The following is a 19,071-nucleotide window of genomic DNA, read 5'->3' as shown; positions in this document are numbered from 1 at the left end:
TTGGTTTGCATACTTGTCAAAAGCACCAGCAAACTACCTCCAGTTCTTTGGTTATTCACAGGAAACTTATCCTGTGAATTATTCACAAACTGCCATTGGACCGCTTTCATTCACTCGGGAAGGCCGACCTGGATAAAAATGCTCATCCGAATGATTGGACCTGAGGAGGTGTGCAAATGAATGCAAAGTGAGCCACTGAAGCCAAATGTGGTAATGCAAGACTTGGTGTTCAGACAGGAGATAATGAACGGTCCAACAGACCTTCTTCAGGAAGGGGACATCCAGGAGATGGCAGCTTCAGCAGCAGCGATGGCATCGCAGCTCAATGCAGGAAGAGTGAGCGGTGAGGGAGGTCACTGGTATCTCCGATGGCTGTGTCAAGGTCAGGCAGCTGAGGTCTCCCGCAGAGCGAGCTAAGCAGAAGACTCAGACTGAGGAACCTTTAACTTTGGTTCTTTATTTTTCTAGTTTACACTAAAAAGTATTTCAATGTTCATTATTATCTTATTTCTTTATTCTTCTACTTATTGTGTGAAGATTTAACCTTGTTTTCAAACTTTGTTTCTTTTACTACTTTGCACCTAATTGTTCTGTACCCAGGTGTCTTTGCACTTAAGATGGGACTGTGTGTGGTGACATTATACACTTTTCACTGTACTCCTATACTTGAACACACATGATGATAAAATCTAAATCTAAAAAACATAATTTGATTCTATGTTGTGATTAGTTCTGGTGGGAGAAGACATTCCTTGCAAAATATTGACTGTTCTCCAAAAATCACAAAAAAGTACAATACAATGTTAATTAGGTACAGGTCCAAGATATCTTTTACAATCATCAGGTTTACATGATGGTATAAAGGAAGGAATATTTCCACCATCAGGTAACGGCTGAGTATTTTCCTCCTTTTGATATTTGAGATGAGACTGGGCTCTGTTTATGTAGCACATCTAAATGCCTTGAGTTGGTAATTTTGAGCTTTCATTTATAGGGTTATTCTACAAGTGGCTTGCCACAGACCACCAAACCCTCGGGCCAGGGAAGGTTCCCTTTCCCTGACCGACACTGGTGAATGGGTTTTCATATTACAACAGCATGGCCTTTATTCCGACGCTAGCTCACCAAGGAACAGACTCACTGAATTCAGTTTCACAACTTGCAGTGGTGGAGCTGCAGGATGCAGGTCCAATGCAACAGCACCTTGACAGTCTAAAATAAAGGGCAATGGAACATCTCCAATTTCCTTTCTGGGTCACTCATCATCCTGGCACGGATAATATGCCACAGTCCCTCTATCATCAGTGGCTGAAAACTCTAAAACACTTTACGACCTGAAAGCACTTTCACAAGAAGATCTGCAGCATTTCGAGCAGAATGCCCACCACCTCCATCTCAAGGCTTACGAAGAAGGGGAAATAAATGCTAATAATGCCTGTGAAAGCACCATATATTGTACCATGTACTTTACTCCACATTACTGATATCCTCCCAGATCCTCAACGTTACTCACAACAAAGTGGTCGAACATGATCCCCCCCCCCATGGCTCTTGATTGGTAGTGCATCCAGAATTTTAAAGGCTGTTTGCCATGGGAACTTAGAGGACGAGATACTGCACAGAGCTGACATGAAGGAGAGATGAGTGAAGATGTGATAATTGCTGTGGAACCAGTACAACCATCAAAGAACAAATGGATCCCCTCAACCCAAGCCCATCCCCTCTGTAATTTCAACCTGTTCCAATCTGAGTTCAACTAGTTGATGTCTGACCACGAGTTTCCAGCGTAACCAATGAGCCTGAGCAATTATGCATTCATATAAGGATTAAGAACTCAGCATTACAGTGTGCAAACTCAGTCTGATTTTCCAACACTGAAGGAAAAACACACAATGAAAAACTGAGCAAGCTCAGCTGTCTATCTGTTTTCGACCAACATGTTCATTTGTTGGATAACAGCTCCCTCTAGTGCATTTAGTCTGCATTCTCAAACTGCAGCAGCTTTGACTGAAATATCGGCCTCCTGTGGATTTTAATTTAAGAGATATTAGGTCTGTTTATGAAGAATAGCAGCTGCTGACATTGATAATTCATCAGAGACTGATGTCTGATAAGAGCCTGTAGGTTTTATTATTTTTCACACCAGGTGTTTAATTGTTGGGCTGTCTACTTTTTCTCTTGTCTTCTGCTTGGATAACGTTCCACAGGCACTGGCCACCCTCTGAGATCTAGCCCTGGTGGTCAATCTTTATGTGCGGGTCCAGGCAGCGAGTGTGGACAATTGTGTGCACCCACATATCATAATCTGGGTCACTGAACAGGTAATCAAGAGCAAGGTCAATTTCTTCAGCTCAACGGAATTCACTTTCATGTCAGACAGCATACTAGCTATTTCCTAGTCACTATTTGCTGTGTGATACCTTGTACATTGAATGTCCCACCTCACTTTCAGTGTTTATGTTCATCCACCACTAAAGATAATAGCAGGACACTGTGAGAGTGTGTGTGGAAGCTCTATTCTTTGATTTTGTTTTTGCCAGTCGCTCAATCAGGGCAGTGTGTGAGAAAATCCATTTGGAAATGTATGGGGCAATTCGTTGAACTGCTAATGCGGTCATTAGCTCAGGACTGTGTTTATACAACAGTTGCAGGAGTTGACACTAAAATATTCTAACATAAATTCCAAGTCTCCTTCTTTGATTTTTCTTTGTGTGTAACTTTGCTTTCCCTCTTTGTATTCTGCTTTCTCCAGCACTCTCAGCCTTCACTTCCCATCTGAGAATGTGGTAAGAACACCAGAAACTGGGAGCAAGAATAATCCACCAGTCCCTCAAGCTTGTTCAGCCATTTGATTCAATCAAGTGCTCATCATGATCCTAACTCTTGTTTCCTGTCTGTCTCCTGCTCCCCATGTCTGTGTGGGCTTCCTCTGGGTGCTCCAGTTTCCTCCCACAATCCAAATATGTGTAAGTTAGGTGAATTAGCCGTGCTAAATTGCCCATAGTATTCAGGCATGTGTAGGTTAGCAAAATTAGTCAGGGGTCAATGGTAGAGTAATGGGGAATGGGTTTGGGTGGGATACTTTTCGGAGGGTCAGTTGGGCTGAAGGGCCTGTTGGGATTAAATTCTAATTATCGATCAAATTATTTCTCCAATTCTACCACAAGCTCCTGAATGCTGTTCACCCACACATACATCAGGAAGATGCGAGTAGGTTGTTGTAGAAAGGAGAATAGGACATTAATGCTTAAGCTTCTTTGCCTCTCCTCATCTCCTTAATGATGCCCCTCAGAACCTGGGTCGTTGATGAAGCCTATCCTAATTTCACTCAGTGTTATTTTATTTGTTCTTTTTCTATGCTGTCGATCTCTATGACTCTATCACTCAGTCATAGGGGAACATGACCAGTGTTTACATCGATGCCAAGTGTAGCAATCTGCCTGAGACTATCCTTTCCATTTTAACATCCATTCTATATTGATTCAAAGTCATGGCATCTACCTTCCAAGATTTAGTATGATTTCCTAGACAGGGGGAATAAGAACAGGGGAACAGATAGATTTTGGTGTTCTAAAATTAATTCTAATTAAAACAGAATCACAGAATTATGTTGCAGAAAGCCATTCAGTCCATTATGTATTATACCAGCTGGCTCATTATTTTTACTTTGTGCCTTTGTGCCTTTTCTCCATGACCCTACACGTAGTAATACCTGTCCAATTCCTCACTGAATGCTTCCATTGAACCTGCTTCCACCACACTTCCAGGCATTGCATTCCAGACCCTAATCATTTTATGTGTAAAAATGTTTGTTTTAGAAAAAAACTCACTTCATATTTGCTTCTTTTGCAAAACACCTCAAAAGCTGTGCCTTCTGCTTCTTGATCCACTTATAATTGAGAACGGTTTCTCCCAATCCACTCTGTCCAGATCCTTCATAGTTTTTAAAACCTTGAACAAATTTCCTCTGAGCCTACCACTCCCCAAGGAAAACATTCCAACTTCTCCAATATTTGTTCATAACGGAAGGGTCTCACCCTTAAAACCATTCTCATCAATCTTTTCTGCACTCCCACTGACGTGGTGATGTCCTTCCTAAAGTATGGTACACCAAACTTTACACAATACTCCAATAAGGTGCAGTTTGTGTTGTATGTAAGTTTATCATACATAGGACATAGACCAGTACAGTCCCTCCAGCCCTCGATGTTGTACCAGCCTTTTATCCTACTCTAAGACAGAACTAACCTACATACCCTTCATTGTATTAACTTCCATGTATCTATCCAAGAGTGGCTTAAATGTCCCAAATGTATCTGATTCTACTACCACTGCTGGCAGAGCATTCCATGCAACCACTTCTCTGAGTAAAGAACCTACCTCTGACATCTCTGCGAAATCTTCTTCCAAGTACCTTACAATTACGCCCCCTCATGATGGCCATTTCCACCATGGGATAAAATCTCTGACTATCCACTCTATCTATGCCTCTCATCATCGTGTACACCTCTATCAAGTCACCTCTCATCCTTCTTCATTCCAATGAGAAAAGCCTTAGCTCCCTCAACCTTTCTCCATAGCACGTGCCATCCAGGCAGTATCCTGGTAAATCTCCTCTGCACCCTCTCTGAAGCTTCCATCTCCTTCCTATAATGAGGTGATCAGAACTGAACACAATATTCCAAGTGTGGTCTAACCAGGGCTCTATAGAGCTGCAGCATAAACTCATGACTCTTAAACTCAATCCCATGCTAATGAAAGCCAACACACCATACGCCTTCTTAACAACCCTATCAACTTGGGTGGCAAATTTGAGGGATCTATGGATACAGACCCCAAGATGCCTCTGTTCCTCCACACTGCTAAGAATCCTGCCTTTAATCCTGTATTCTGCATTCAAATTTGACCTGCCAAAGTGAATAACTTCACACTTTTCCAGGTTGAACTCCATCTGCCACATATCTACCCAGTTCTGCATCCTGTCAATGTCTCACTGCAACCTACAACAGCCCTCCGCAACTCCTCCAACCTTCGTGTCATCAGCAAACTTACTTACCCACCTTTCCACTTCCACATCTATGTCATTTATAAAAATCACAAAGAGCAGAGGTCCCAGTACACCACTGGTCACTGAGTTCCAGGGTGAATACTTTCCATCAACCACCACCCTCTGTCTTCTATGGGCCAGTCAATTCTATATCCAGAGAGCCAAATTTCCCTGTATCCCACGCCTCCTTACTTTCTGAATGAGCCTAGCATGGAGATCCTTATCAAACACCTTGCTAAAGTCCATGTACAGCACATGCACTGCACTACCTTCATCCACGTGTTTTATCACATCCTCGAAGAGTTCAATAAGGTTTGTGAGGCATGACTCGCCCCTCACAAAGCCATGTGGACTATCTCTAATCAAACTTTGGTTTTCCAAGTAATCATAAATCTTGTCACTCGGAATCCTTTCCAATACTTTGCCCACCACTGACATAAGACTTGACTGGTTTGTAATTCCCAGGATTATCCCTATTCCCTTTCTTGAACAAGGGAGTAACAGTTGCCACCCTACAATCATCTGGCAGTACTCCAGTGGACAATGATGATGTAAAGATCATCACTAAAGGCGCAGCAATCTTTTTACCTCACTTCCTGTAGTAACCTTGGGTATATTCCATCTGGCCCAGGGGATTTATTTTCCTAACATCAACCTGTTCTAGCATATCAATCTGTTTCACACTGTCCTCAGAAATGTCAAGGTCCCTGTCAGTAGTGAATATGAAGCTAAATATTTATTAAGAATCTCCCCGACTTCCTCTGACTCCAGGCACAAGTTCCCTCCACTATCGCTGATCGGCCTTGCCCCCACTCTGGCCATCCTCTTGTTACTCACATAAGTGTAGAATGCCTTAGGGTTTCCATAATCATACCCACCAAAGCTTTTTCATGCCCCTTCTAGCTCCCCTAAGTCTATTCTTCTGTTCCTATCTGACTACCTTGTAACCCTCTAAAGCCCTGTCTGATCCTTGCCTCCTCAACCTTAAGTAAGCTTCCTTCTTCCTCTTGACTAGCTGTTCCACATCCCTTGTCACCCAAGGTTCTTTCAACCTCCCATCCTGTCCTTGCCTCAGCGGGACAAACCTGTCCAGCACTATCAACAAGTGCTTCCAATATAACCTCTACATTTCTGTTGTACACTTTCTGTTTCCTATCCCTTAGCCAATTTTGTATCTGTTGATACTGATGTTGATACTGTTCCTTTTATCACAAGACTCATAACTTTCCTTTGTTGTGGGGCATTATATTGAATGCCTTTTGGAAGTCCATCACATCCATGGCCTCACCCTTACCAACCATCTCTTCAAATAATTCCAGCAAGTTAGTTGGGCACAATTCCCTTTCAACAGATCCACGCTGACTCTCTTAAATTAAACACACATTTTTTGTAGGACTATCAATTCTATACCAAAGTGTTTCCAGAATTTTGCCCACTTGTGAAGTTAAGCTGATGACTCCTTAATCATTAGGGGTGATCTTTGTAACCTTTTTCTGTACGAGGTTATAAATTTAGCAAGTCTCTAACCCTTAAGTAACCACTCTCACTACCCCCTCCTAAATTCAGTGAAGATTAAATTATTTACCTCAGGAACGTGAAATTTCTCTCACATTTGTTGAATTCTCTTTAATCATTAACATCAACAAAGCATGTATACCACATTATATGCAGTTGGTCTGTAAATCCTTGACTTCTGTGTTCAAACTGAAGTGAATCAAGTTTCCTTCTAACTAAGAAGGATAAGGTGGGTGTCTTGATTAGATTCCCTGCAGTGTGGAAACAGGCCCTTTGGCCCAACAAGTCCATGCCACCCTACAATCATCTGGCAGTACTCCAGTGGACAATGACGATGTAAAGATCATCAACAAAGGTGCAACAATCTTTTTACCTCACTTCCTGTAGTAACCTTGGGTATATTCCATCTGGCCCAGGGGATTTATTTTCCTAACATCAACCTATTCTAGCATATCAATCTGTTTCACACTGTCCTCAGACCTACCAGACCCATTTCCCTCTACCTAATGCAATGGGCAATTTAGCAATGGCCAATTCACCTGACCTGCACACCTTCGGACTGTGGGAGGAAACCGGAGCACCCGCAGGAAACCCACACAGACACGGGGAGAACGTGCAAACTCCACACAGACAGTCGCCCAAGGCTGGAATCGAACCTGGGTCCCTGGCATTGTGAGGCAGCAGTGCTAACCACTGAGCCACCGTGCCACCCATTTTGCTGCCACTAGTTGGTATCTCAGCAACTAGGGGTCACACTGTCAGAATTGTCAGTAACAGAGTTAGGAGTGACATCAGGAGAAACTTCTTTACTCAGAGACTTGTTAGAATTTAGAATGTGCTGCCTGAGAGAGCGGCAAAGGTGGATCCCACAGGAATTTTCAATAGAGAGCTGGATATATGTTTGAAAATGATTGATTTCGAGGGTTACGGAGATAAGAATAGAGAGTGGGGCTAACTGGGTAGCTCTTTTAGGAACTACTGCAAGCACGATGGATTGAATGGCCTCCTTCGGTACTATAAATTCTAAAATTCCGTTATACAATCTTAACTAGTAGAAGTGGAACATTCCAGAACTGGCCCACCAGGTTGATCTAACAGCTGAAAGAGAATCAAAAACAGAAATTTCCATTTTTGTTTCTGATTTCCAACATTTGCAGTTCTTTCAGTTTTCATTTTTCTGAAACGAGAAGGATAGGTCAATGTTTCAGAAAGGAAAAGTCTAAGCACAATGGCTCAGTGGTTAGCATTGCTGCCTCACTGCACCAGGGAACTAGGTTCAATTCCAGCCTTGGGTGACTGTCTGTGTGAAGTTTGCACGTTCTCCCCATGTCTGTGTGGGTTTATTCCAGGTGCTATGGTTTCCTCCCACATTCCAAAGATGTGCACCTTAGGTGAATTGGCCATGCTAAATTGCCCAGAGTGTTCAGGGTTGTGTAGTTTAGGTGCATTAGCCAGGAGAAATGTAGAGTAATAGTGTTGGGAAATAGTTCGGTGTGGGATACCCTTTGGAGGGTCAGTGCGGACTTATTGGGCCAAATGACCCTGTTCCCACACTGTAGGGATTTTATGTTTTTCCTTATTTCATATTTGTTTCCAACGGTTTCCAATTTGTTTCTAAGATGTCAAATTATTAACAAAACACCAGAGGTTATTCCCCACCAATAAGATCAGGTTACTCAGATTCACCTGATTCTAGCCTACCTGGTTCCTTTCGGACATTAAGAAATCCAGTTTGGCACCAGGAAGTCCCAGCTCAATGAATGTCTTCACAAGTCTCAGGTCTGCACTGTTACCTGAAAAGAAGAACTATTCTTTAATTACCCTCAGCATGTCCAACTGGACAAGTACAGCCATCAAGTAAATTACCGCTCCTGCTCAGATTCAGTCCTGAGATAGCTGCAAACAGTGAAAGTAAGGAGTTCATCTTAAACATGCATTTTATGGATATCTTGACAATGAACATCAAGGCTCATATCTATTGAATAGCTGTTGACTGGGAAGTTGGAGGTTTGTTGGCCTTAATCCAATTACACATAAGGCAGCAAATTCATGGAGAAAGATTAAGCATTTGTGTCAGGGTTACAAAAAAAATGTGGACTTCACCAGTTTCATCATTTCCCGTCCCCCCCACCTTACCCCAGTTCCAACCTTCCAGCTCAGTAATGTCCTCATGACTTGTCCCACCTGTCAATCTTCCATCCCATCTATCTGCTCCACCTTCCTCTCCAACCTATCACCTTCACCCACTCCTCCATCCATCTATTGCACTCTCAGCTGCCTTCTCCCCAGCCCCACCCCCCTTCTATTTATCTCTCCACCCCAGCCTTATTCCTGATGAAGGGCTTTTGCCTGAAGCATCGATTTTTCCTGCTCCTTGGATGCTGCTTAACCTGCTGTGCTTTTCCAGCACCACTCTAATCTTGACTAAAAACAATTTCATTTAGCAAGATTCTACTATTCAATGCAGACGTGGAATATTGCTGAAGGTTCTCATCTTGCACCCATTCGGACAAACACACTGTTGTGATCCTTTGAAATTTGATATGCTTGTGCTTGTCTTTACTCTGTTCAGCAAAGATGCAACAAGAAAAGGATTACAATATATCAACGTCCAGCCTCTCAAGAGGAATTGCGCCATTTTAGAGTTCATGACATTAACTGTACCATGCTACAACTATTGGTCACAGATCTGAGGGTAGAGACAGAAAGGTGGGGCAGATTGTCACCCATGTCCCCAAGTGCAGGACAATCCCTTAAATTGTGGGCATATTTTGATCGTGCTTTCTGGATCCAGGCAGGTCTAAACAGTTGCCTATCATGCCCATTCAAGTTTGCATCCCTCGAACCTAAGGAAGTGACAGGTTTGAGGAATAACCTGGATGTGAGAGAGAGAGTAATGGTTTTACTGGGGGCTGGATTGAAAGAGACACTGAGATAGTGGCTGAGCAGCAGACTGGCAGCTGCAGAAACATTGTGGGGGTCAAAAGATAGACATTTGGGATTTTGACAGAGTGGATGTAGGTGAATTGAGGAGAACCTTTCTGTTAAATTAAAGTAGAGACAGAAGGAAGTAGGCTTTTGACAAGGAAGTCAGATGTGTGCAGAGAACAATAAAGGGGGATGGTTAGAGATGGCTTATCTTGAGTAGGCAGTCCAGCTATTCAATCTCCTCATTGGGGCTGTGAGTGTAGTGAGGGGTATTATTCTAAAAACTGACTCCACAGTCATTGCCTACCGTCTAATCCATGAACACAGATAATCAGGTGGATTCCCTCTTCCAAATTCACCTCCTCCTCCTCTTCCTCTGGAGTGAAATAAGGGATCTCGGAAGCCAGAAGAGGCAGATCACTGTACAACAACCCTTCGAACTTCAGTCCCTTTAGTAACTCGTCTTTGGCCTGAACAAAACTGAAACAAAAAGAAGGTACCATGTTGAGATCTGTATATGTGCAGCACAAAGACAGAACTGGCACAAAACCCCTGGCCTGAGCTTTCCCACCTAACAGTCTGAATCACTATTTGAATGGGACAATTGCTCTGACACCCCTTAAATATTTCTGCATATTTACAATGAAAGTGTTTGAGAGTACCTCTCCACATTAGGAAAGAAATTAACCTTGGGCTTGATTTTCAATCTGGATTTGGGAACCTGACACCTCGATAATTTCCAGGTCCCCACTTTGTGTTGTAAGTGTGTTGCTCACGCAATGAAATGTTCAAATGTAGATGCCCAACTTAGGCTAGTGGGAAGCCAAGTGCACAGTTAGTAGCATTAACAGGAGCTGCCCTGCAGACACGATTGTCAAAAGACAGGTGGCAGCCATGTTAGATCCTGATGCTATCTTGCAGAAGAGAAGGAGATAGCTCATTGGAGGCCCACCGGCCTCACAGCACAGAAAAGCATCAAACAGCCAAATGTGCTGCAACAGATCTCACAAAATAACCCTCTTTGCAAAAGTTTTTTCCTTATTCGAATTAACCTTAATCTCTTATCAAACCTGACAGCTGTGTACAACTGGAGTACTCAGATTTAGCAATTCATGATTCAAAAATTTCCTTCTAAATTTCATGAGCCAACACCTCAAGGAACTTAACATGCCATTAACTGAAGGTCTTCCCAATTTCCTTTGTCCATTCCTTTGAAAATTCCAGTGCAACCTGAAGGCATCAGGTCACTGACATTAAGACGAGGAGCACTATTTTTAAAGGATGTGCCTTACCCTTCCTGCCTCCATAAGCAATTCAAAATCCTATCCCTGATTCCTAATTAGATCCAAAGAAAGTAGTGAGGAAGGGTCACTGGACCCGAAACAATAATTCTGCTTTCTCTCCACAGATGCTGTCAGACCTGCTGAGTTTTCCAAGCAATTCCTATTTTTCTCCTATCTTTCCAGCATCTGCAGTTCTTTGCTTTTTTTTCCTTTTGTGTAATGTGTTCTAGTACTCGAGAATTGTAAATTGAATGTACAGATGTCTGGCTGCTTATAAGCACTGAATGACAATAAGTTTAGATTATTCAAAACAACATTCAACACCTATATGTCAAAGTGAGTGGCTTGTCTAAAGCATAATTTTGAGAATAATTCAAATTAGATTGCACTAGTAATTCTTGACAAGACATTAAACAACATGACAGCTTTCAGGTATATAGGGAAAATGTTCCTGTTTATGTCTTCACTTTCATTTAAAGTCATATAGCTGGGCAGAGGTACTTTGCTTGTTTATTATTTTAGCTGCTACTCCATGTTCTGTACTCCATTTAAAGGATAAAGTCAATACAAAATATTGTTGCTGTCTTCTGGGATAACGTAATTTTGTTCATGGTATGCAAAGAAGGAATGCTACAAGGAGACAATATAGTTGTTGAAACTTAGTGCAAGTCTTCTGGTCTCTGGACAGTTAGACATCAGGGGTAGGTGAGGGTGAAGTTGACGAGGTGGCAGAGGGTTTGGGGCAAAGTCTTCTGGAAGGGCAAGTTGGGAAGAGGGAAGTTGACGAGGAGTAGGGGGGTGTGTGCGTGTGTGTGTGGGAGGGGCATCGGTCAGATGTGGAGAGCTTGGTCTAGAGTCAGGTAACAGTTGGCATTAGCTGTCAGGATGGGCTGGGAGCAGGAACACAAATTGACAGTCAGAGCAATTGCTGTGGTGGGGTGTCAGTTTAGTGATGAAGCAGGAATTATGCCAACTTGTACTCCCTCTAATCATTCCTGGGTAGCTTTTAAGGTGAGCAAGCCAGAACTCTTTGAAATCACCAACTCTACCAGAGGTTTTAGAATCTCTCTCAGATCGTTCTAGATTATGACGTTTAAAGGGTCTGGGTGGGTTACTCTTTGGAGGGTTAGTGTGCACTTGTTAAGCCAAAAGGCCTGTTTCCATACTGTAGGGAATCTAATCTAATCTACTGTTCTCAAAATTAATTCTGCAGTCACCAAAGCAGACTCTGAAGCATTGTATTAACATGGAATTATTCCACTAAGTGGTGGAGGGGACAATGTTTCACATAAGGAGGTTTGGGGGACTGGAATCTATTCACACCATTTCAAAAGAAAGGTTGACTGATTTTTGTTTGGTGAAAGTACTAAAGGACATGTGATGAAGGCAAGTAGGAAACCTGATTCCTGATGAAGGGCTTTTGCCCGAAACGTTGATTTTCCTGCTTCTTGGCTGCTGCCTGACCTGCTGTGCTTTTCCAGCACCACTCTGATCTAGACTCTGGTTTCCAGCATCTTCAGTCCTCACTTTTGCAGAGTTAAGATACAGACCAGTCACAAATTCTAGAATCCCTACAGTAGGCTTTTGGCCCATTTAGTCCACACTGACCCTCCAAAGAGAATCGTATCTGGACCCACACCCTACCCTATCCCTTTAACCCTGCATTTCCCATGGCTAATCTAGCTAGCTTGTACATGTCTGGAGGCCAAAGGCAATTTAGCGAAGCAAATCCACCTCGCCTGAACATCTTTTGACTTTGGAAGGAAACTGATGAAGACATGGGGAGAATAGGCAAACTCCACACAGTTGCATGGGGTGGAATCGAACCCAGGTCCCTGGCACTGTGAAGGAGCAATGCTAACCACTAAGCCACCGTGCAGCCCACTTAACTGACTGACGAAACATCTTAGGTATAGAATAGCTTCCTCCTGTTGTCGCACTGATGAATCAGCATTTCATTTTGATTTTGATTATTCTTGCACAGAATGTAGGCATCTGTTGTCCATCCTTAACTGCCCTTGAACTGAATGGCTAACTTAGCCATTACAGGGGGCAATAACAGTCAACCAGATTGCTTTAGACCTGGAGTCATATGTACATCGGACCAGGTAAAGATGTCAGATTTCTTTCCCTAAAATACATCAGACGGGCTTCAACGATAAAGATTATGGTTAAAGATACTAGCTTTGGATTCCAGACTTTTTTTGAGTCAAATTTAAATTCCACAATGCTACCGCGTTGGGATTTGGACCAGTGGGCAGAGATCCTCTTCATTCCCGGCAGTAGGAAAGTCAGGGGCAAGTGAACGGGCACATGACCAGAAAGTGCTACAGACATTCTAAATCATTGCAGAGGGGGAATGCTGGCCCTCAGTGGCAACAAGTCACACCCTCAGAAGCTGCCAGACAGTTAGATGGGGTGACATCTCCAGCACATACAGCAATACCAAAGTTGTAGGCCCTGCTGAGATTATGGGCAGACCTTCGAAGGAGGCCCCAGTAGAACATTGGATGCTGTTAAATTGGAGCATGGGTCAGGGAAGTTTAAATACGTGTGGTTAGGAAGGAAGTGAATACTATCTTCTTGGGGGAGCTCACAATGGGCACCATCCAAAGGCAGCATCCCCTTTTCTCCGCCCATTTTGAAATCTTACAAAAAGGGCTGACCACTCCTACTCGCCTGCTCCCAACTCCCATGGTATGGCATTGGCAGGGCATTACTGAGGTCACTGAGCCTCGAACAAGTTCAATTTACATATGGTAGGTCGGCTGGGATTTAAAGGATGATTTGAGAGGTTGATGGGCAGTTGGATGGGATTGGCACTTACCCTATGTTTTCCATCTCCTTCCCCCAACCAAAAACACACTTGTGGGGGGAAACATCCAGCAATTTGTTTCTCTTGAGTCTCTGGATTTAGTCCAGTAACATTACCATGGCACCATTTCTCCCCAACTTGCACTATGCAGTTTTAATTGTGTGCCTTAATGATTCCCTATGTAAATGATCCTAATTTTGGATGTGCACCTTCAGTCTTTGTATGTATGAAGCAAGCTGTTCATCAAGTGTAATCTGACCTGAGGTGTTTGCATAAGAACATGGGAATCATCAATTCATTTTCCCATCTCCTTTGTCCTAAGTACATTCGGATGCTGCAATCTTTTTATTCTTCACCCAGCCTGGAGACTTCTTACTGTGTATGGTCCTCTACATTGATTACAGATCAACTAATATCGGAATAATTTAGGAATAATCCTCGGCAACATCGTGGGCCGAAGGGCCTGTCCTGTGCTGTACTTTTCTCTGTTCTATGTTCTAAGATGACCAACTAAAATATATATAAAGCTTAATCCTGTTCTAGTTGTTGCAAGAACTTTGGGAATTTACTTGAGAATTTTTTCTTTTCCTGACTGTCAATTGTGGTATTTTAGACAGGTCTGACTTTCTTATTGATAGGGCAGTTTTCATAGACTAACCCAGTTCTAATAAGAAACTTCAGTCTGGCCTGTTTTGAATGTCTCAGTTCACCACTAGAAGGTGTCTTTATCCTATAATCCCAAGGCATGTGCACAGACTGAGATAGGATATAAATCAGTGACGGGCTGTAGATTTACCTCACCATTCTCTCATTGGTTTCTGCATCAGCATCCTGTGAAGTAGAAGAGACAACGCCAAATGAGCCAATGGGCTGTCTAGTAACGGGAGACGCTAACTGCTTTGAGGGAAAGGAAACTGGCGAATCCCTCAGCATGGAAGAAAATGGCAGGCACGTGGCTGTGCATGAAACAGAAAGATTCACCACCTCAACCACGTTCCTCTTCTCAAAGACGATGCCTGTGTTACCAGTTTCAGAGGAATTTCCACCATGAACCAGAGGCTGAAGTTCACCGTTGTTGGTATCCATTGACAGGTTTTCACCCCCATCTTTTACTCCTGTACAGCTGTCACACTGCTGCCCCATTTCTCGTTTTCCTTCGTGTAGGCAGGGAGCTTCTTCATGACATGTTCTGTCAGGCAAGAGGACATCACTGAACGTGGCTTTGGTCAGCTCCAAAGACTCAGTCAGCAGGTCAGGCTGTGTCGTCGATTTACACGTTGTCTCATCACTGCTGTTCGGCACAAACACAGCATTTGGCAACTTATCGCCGCCAAATGATTCATGATCGCCATTTTGCAGCTCAGCAGAAAGCAATTTAATCTCTTCTGTGTGACTGTCAGGGTCAGAATTGTTAACATCTGTATCTAATAATCTATTAAACTCTACTTCCTTACATACAAGCTCTTTAACACTGTGACTTATCGAATCGCTATGGCTATCAGCACTGAATACATTTGGAGGCTGGTCAATATTATTATTCATTTCAGAGGAACACCACTGATCTCTTGCCAGAATGAGAGCATTTTTGATGGGCTCCATTTTGCTGCTACTATTCAGTACTGAATCTTCTAAATGCTTTGGCAGGATCTCTTTATCTGACAGAGAATTAGAATCCTCACTGTCGTTTCTTTGAACTGAACGCATATCATGTTGATCTTCCCTTTCCTTCTCTGAGGAATTCCTATTCAGCCATTGATTTTCATCAACTATCTGTTGCTGTATTAAAGATTCTGGGGTTTCACCTGTTTGATCTGAGCTGCTGATCTGTGGGGCTGAAACAGATTTGGTCAATTTGCTGAGTTCCACCTCCTCTTCATCCTCAAAAGGTAATGAACTGATTGATGTCAAAGAAGCCTGAATCCCACTGGGCAAACTGGTGCCACTTTCAGTCTGACCACCCTCCAGTGAGTTCCTGTGGATAGCTTGTGCTCTAATTATCTGGTGCACAAGGTCCCGGTCACTAGATGAATCCAGTGGTTTACGCATCTCTGACCAAGCCACGGAGCTGGGCTCACTCTCTATTCCTGAATCAGATATTAATGAAAGAGATCGTTTCATGGCCCCAGATATAATGGGATAGTCGGCATTCTCTATCCTCCTTCTTACAGATTCGTGTTCAAAAGACTCACTGTCCATATGCTCAGAGTTAACAACAGAATAGGGCAAGTCCAAACCTAATTCACTAAATTCTTCCTTCTCACTAATTTCAGTGTCATTAGAGACAGAGCATTCGCTGGTATTTGTTCTATTTGGAGAGCAGACTAACACAGTCTCACCCTGATAAGGATCCTTGGTGCTGGGTTTCACCTCAATGTACATCAAGCCTGACGTCGATCCCAACTGTTTGTCTAATTTGGCATCATTACATTCAGAGACAGTTTCTTGCTGCTCAGGATTCAGTGACTTTTCATTCAATCGGAGTGATTCAGAATGGTTTTCATAGATTGTAGAGAGCTCCCCTTGATATGGTCCAACAAACCTATCTGCTTCTGAGTTCTGAATACTTTTGACTTCATTTTCACTAAATTCATCATATTCTTGGCTGACAAAAGCAGCCAAATCCACACAGTTGTACATCGTTTCCAAGGAAACAGTTTCATTCAGTGTCTGTGTTCCAGATGTTCTTGTCGCAAGCACTTTCAAGGCCTTGGAATTCAAAACACCATCACGTATTTGCTGGTACCCTTTCACTTCAATGGGTAAACCTCCAAACTCTGAAATGTTTGTGCCCGACACATGATTCACCTTGGGTCCCATCTCCCTGTTCGATGCACCATTATCAAACATGTGGTTGGCTGCAAATAGGAAAACACAATTTATAACGTAGCCCAATAAATACTACATGTCAACAGAATATTCAACCAGGTCAAGTTAAGAATGTGGTTGCTGTTCAATGATTGTCCAATTAGCATTCTGAAGGAAATAACTAGCGTGCCCAGTGTGATGTATTGAAGTAAAAGCATCACACTGGTGAACCAAGGGGCTTATGTTAATTAAAGCACACCATTGAGGGATGTTTATCCCGCATCTTAGAAGTTCAATTTTACAAGTTCAAATTAGGATGCAGTGCTAAGAGAAGTAAATGGAAAAAGCTCTTTTTCTGAAAGTAAACAATACATGGGTACATATGTTTGTTCTTCTGGTAAACATAACATGGTACCACAGTGAGTAGATGCCTCAATGGAGAAAAAGTTTATTTTTCTAAAGTTTTATTTTTCCCTTGCTTCACCTCGCCTGGCAATCCTTAATAACAGCCAGGGTACAAAACAAGCCCATCAAACAGTTTTACAGCCTCACTTTAGGACACCTTTAAACTGGTGTAACAATTCAGGAAACGTGACTGGAAAGGAACATCAATTATTGTTGAACTCTAAAGTACAGCTGAAACAACAGCGGATAATGTAAATCAGAAACAAAGACAGAAGTTGCTGGAAAAGCTCAGCAGGTCTGGCAGCATTTGTGAAGAGAAATCAAGGTTAACTTTTCAGGTCCGATGACCTTCCTCTGTACCTCTACTAAAATAGTGCCACTACTTATAGTGTCCATTGGCTAGTTCCAGCTGGGAAAGACAGTTTGAAGACACATTCCTGGGGCTGTTTTTTTTTAATGCAATCAATATACTCACAACCAGTATGCACATGGTCTACTGTGTCTGCTTTTCAAAAAAAAATTATCATGTATCTGCTTAGGAATAGGCGGGGCCTCAACCTAGGCCTTCTGGCTCAGAGGCATTTTTTTTTCATTTAACCTAATTTTCTGATCAACCTGTTCATAGATGTTATTACACACCTCTGAAGCAGGTGCTACCTAACTACAACTTTTTAATTTTTTTTATATTTAGTTTTCTAATCAACCTGTTTAGTGATATTATTACACACTTCTGGAGCAAGTGGGACTTGAACCCAAGCCTCCCAGACCTCCAGTCCAGAAGTAGGGACACTACCACTGTGCCACAAGAGTCTCGAGAGGTCTTTTATTAATTAACCTATTTTTCTAATTAACTTGTTCAGAGATATTATTATACACTTCTGGAGGTGTGACTTGAACCCGGGCCTCTCGGTCCACAACAGCATCCTTCTAGAGGTGGGATCAAGGGCTCAGGTGATGAGTTCCAGCTGGAAAGGCTAATACCTGTTACAAGGGAACTCACACTCAACAAACTCCATTGGGAGTTTAATTAGTAATTCCCCATGTAACTTGAAGGGGTTATCATATCTAGCATGTATAAAATTACACTGGCTTGCAAGAATAATTGTTATTGGCAATGGCGCTAAAACAAATCATGGTGGTGAACATTTCTTCCCCTTATGGCTGCTAACAAAATTAAGAAATAAGTACATTAGCCCATACTTGAAAACTTAAATAGCCAAGGAAAGAAAACTTAATGTGTGAAGAATGATTAGGCTTTGGAATTATGCCACGAGATAGAAACATATACTTCTGCTCAAAGGTCAATGCTCTAAACTAGTAATCATTTCCCTCTTCACAAGTGCTCCCTGACCTACTGAATGTTTTCATTTCCTTCCAGATTAGAGCACCCTCTTAGCATTTTTATCTGATGTTCTTTCAACAAAGGAGGTGATCTCCCATTTATTTCAACTGATTTTACAGGGATTGATAGGAGAAAATTATAGTCTTATTTACATACTCGTTTTCCATTGCTTCATTTGATCTTTGAAGAGGGAACATTTTATCACTGGGAGGAAGTGAGACTGAGCTCACATCTTTTTAGTCAGGAATAAATCAGGTGAGGTTGCAAGACTACAGAGAGAGGACTTTAAAATTAGTTTTGGATGGTCTTAGGAAAGTGCAGGCTGAACGCAAAGGATTAAATAGCCTCTTCCTTTGCTGTGAAATCTTGTGGATCATAATTTCTTTGAAATTTACATCTGTACACCAACTGTATTCATTTGTTCCAACACCAGTAGGTGGTGCAAATGGCAGTTTGCATCAACAATGTAGGTTTTTGTTTGATCTAAGCATCACTTCACCTGAATTTTGATCCCTTCTTAGGTACACTCAAAATAGAAAAAATAAAGACTTTGTTTCAAAATGTTCTAGTCATCATTCATTACCATGTTAAAAATAAGCTAAGAATATTTTAGAGTACATGCTTTTATCATGGCAGAAGAGTGTGCATTCATCAAATCAGGACTTCTAAAGAATACTTCCCAAAGCATGGAAGTGTACGCATATCTTCTATTTCTCCTTGTTTTTACTTTACTCTAGCCTGACAACATGCCTCAAACCCAGCCTCCAAAGAGGATCTTCTTCCATTTCTCAAACCAGCCAAACTGCAGTCAGTGTAGTTCCAATATATTCCAAAATTAGTTGTGGCTTTTCTGCTTTCAGCTTGAGATTAGATCTGTGAGCCTAACATCTGTGGTGGGTGAGTTGTTGGAGGGGATTCTGAGAGACTGGAT

General features: G+C 42.3%; 1 protein-coding gene across 2 annotated transcripts in view; it reads right to left on the bottom strand.

The window, feature by feature from the left end:
• Positions 1-19,071, bottom strand: part of fam135b (family with sequence similarity 135 member B) — a 367,782-nt gene that overhangs the window by 56,926 nt on the left and 291,785 nt on the right. For both annotated transcript variants that reach the window (XM_072569977.1, XM_072569978.1), the window contains exons 13-15: positions 14,385-16,443; positions 9,798-9,970; positions 8,264-8,355 (exon numbers count right to left, since the gene is read on the bottom strand). In XM_072569977.1, the coding sequence (XP_072426078.1) occupies positions 8,264-8,355; positions 9,798-9,970; positions 14,385-16,443 (2,324 nt within the window). The remainder of the gene's footprint in view (positions 1-8,263; positions 8,356-9,797; positions 9,971-14,384; positions 16,444-19,071) is intronic.

This window comes from Chiloscyllium punctatum, chromosome 5 (genome assembly GCF_047496795.1).
Source record: "Chiloscyllium punctatum isolate Juve2018m chromosome 5, sChiPun1.3, whole genome shotgun sequence".
In the NCBI taxonomy this organism is placed as follows: Eukaryota; Metazoa; Chordata; class Chondrichthyes; order Orectolobiformes; family Hemiscylliidae; genus Chiloscyllium; species Chiloscyllium punctatum.
This window is presented reverse-complemented; position numbering and strand designations above follow the sequence as displayed.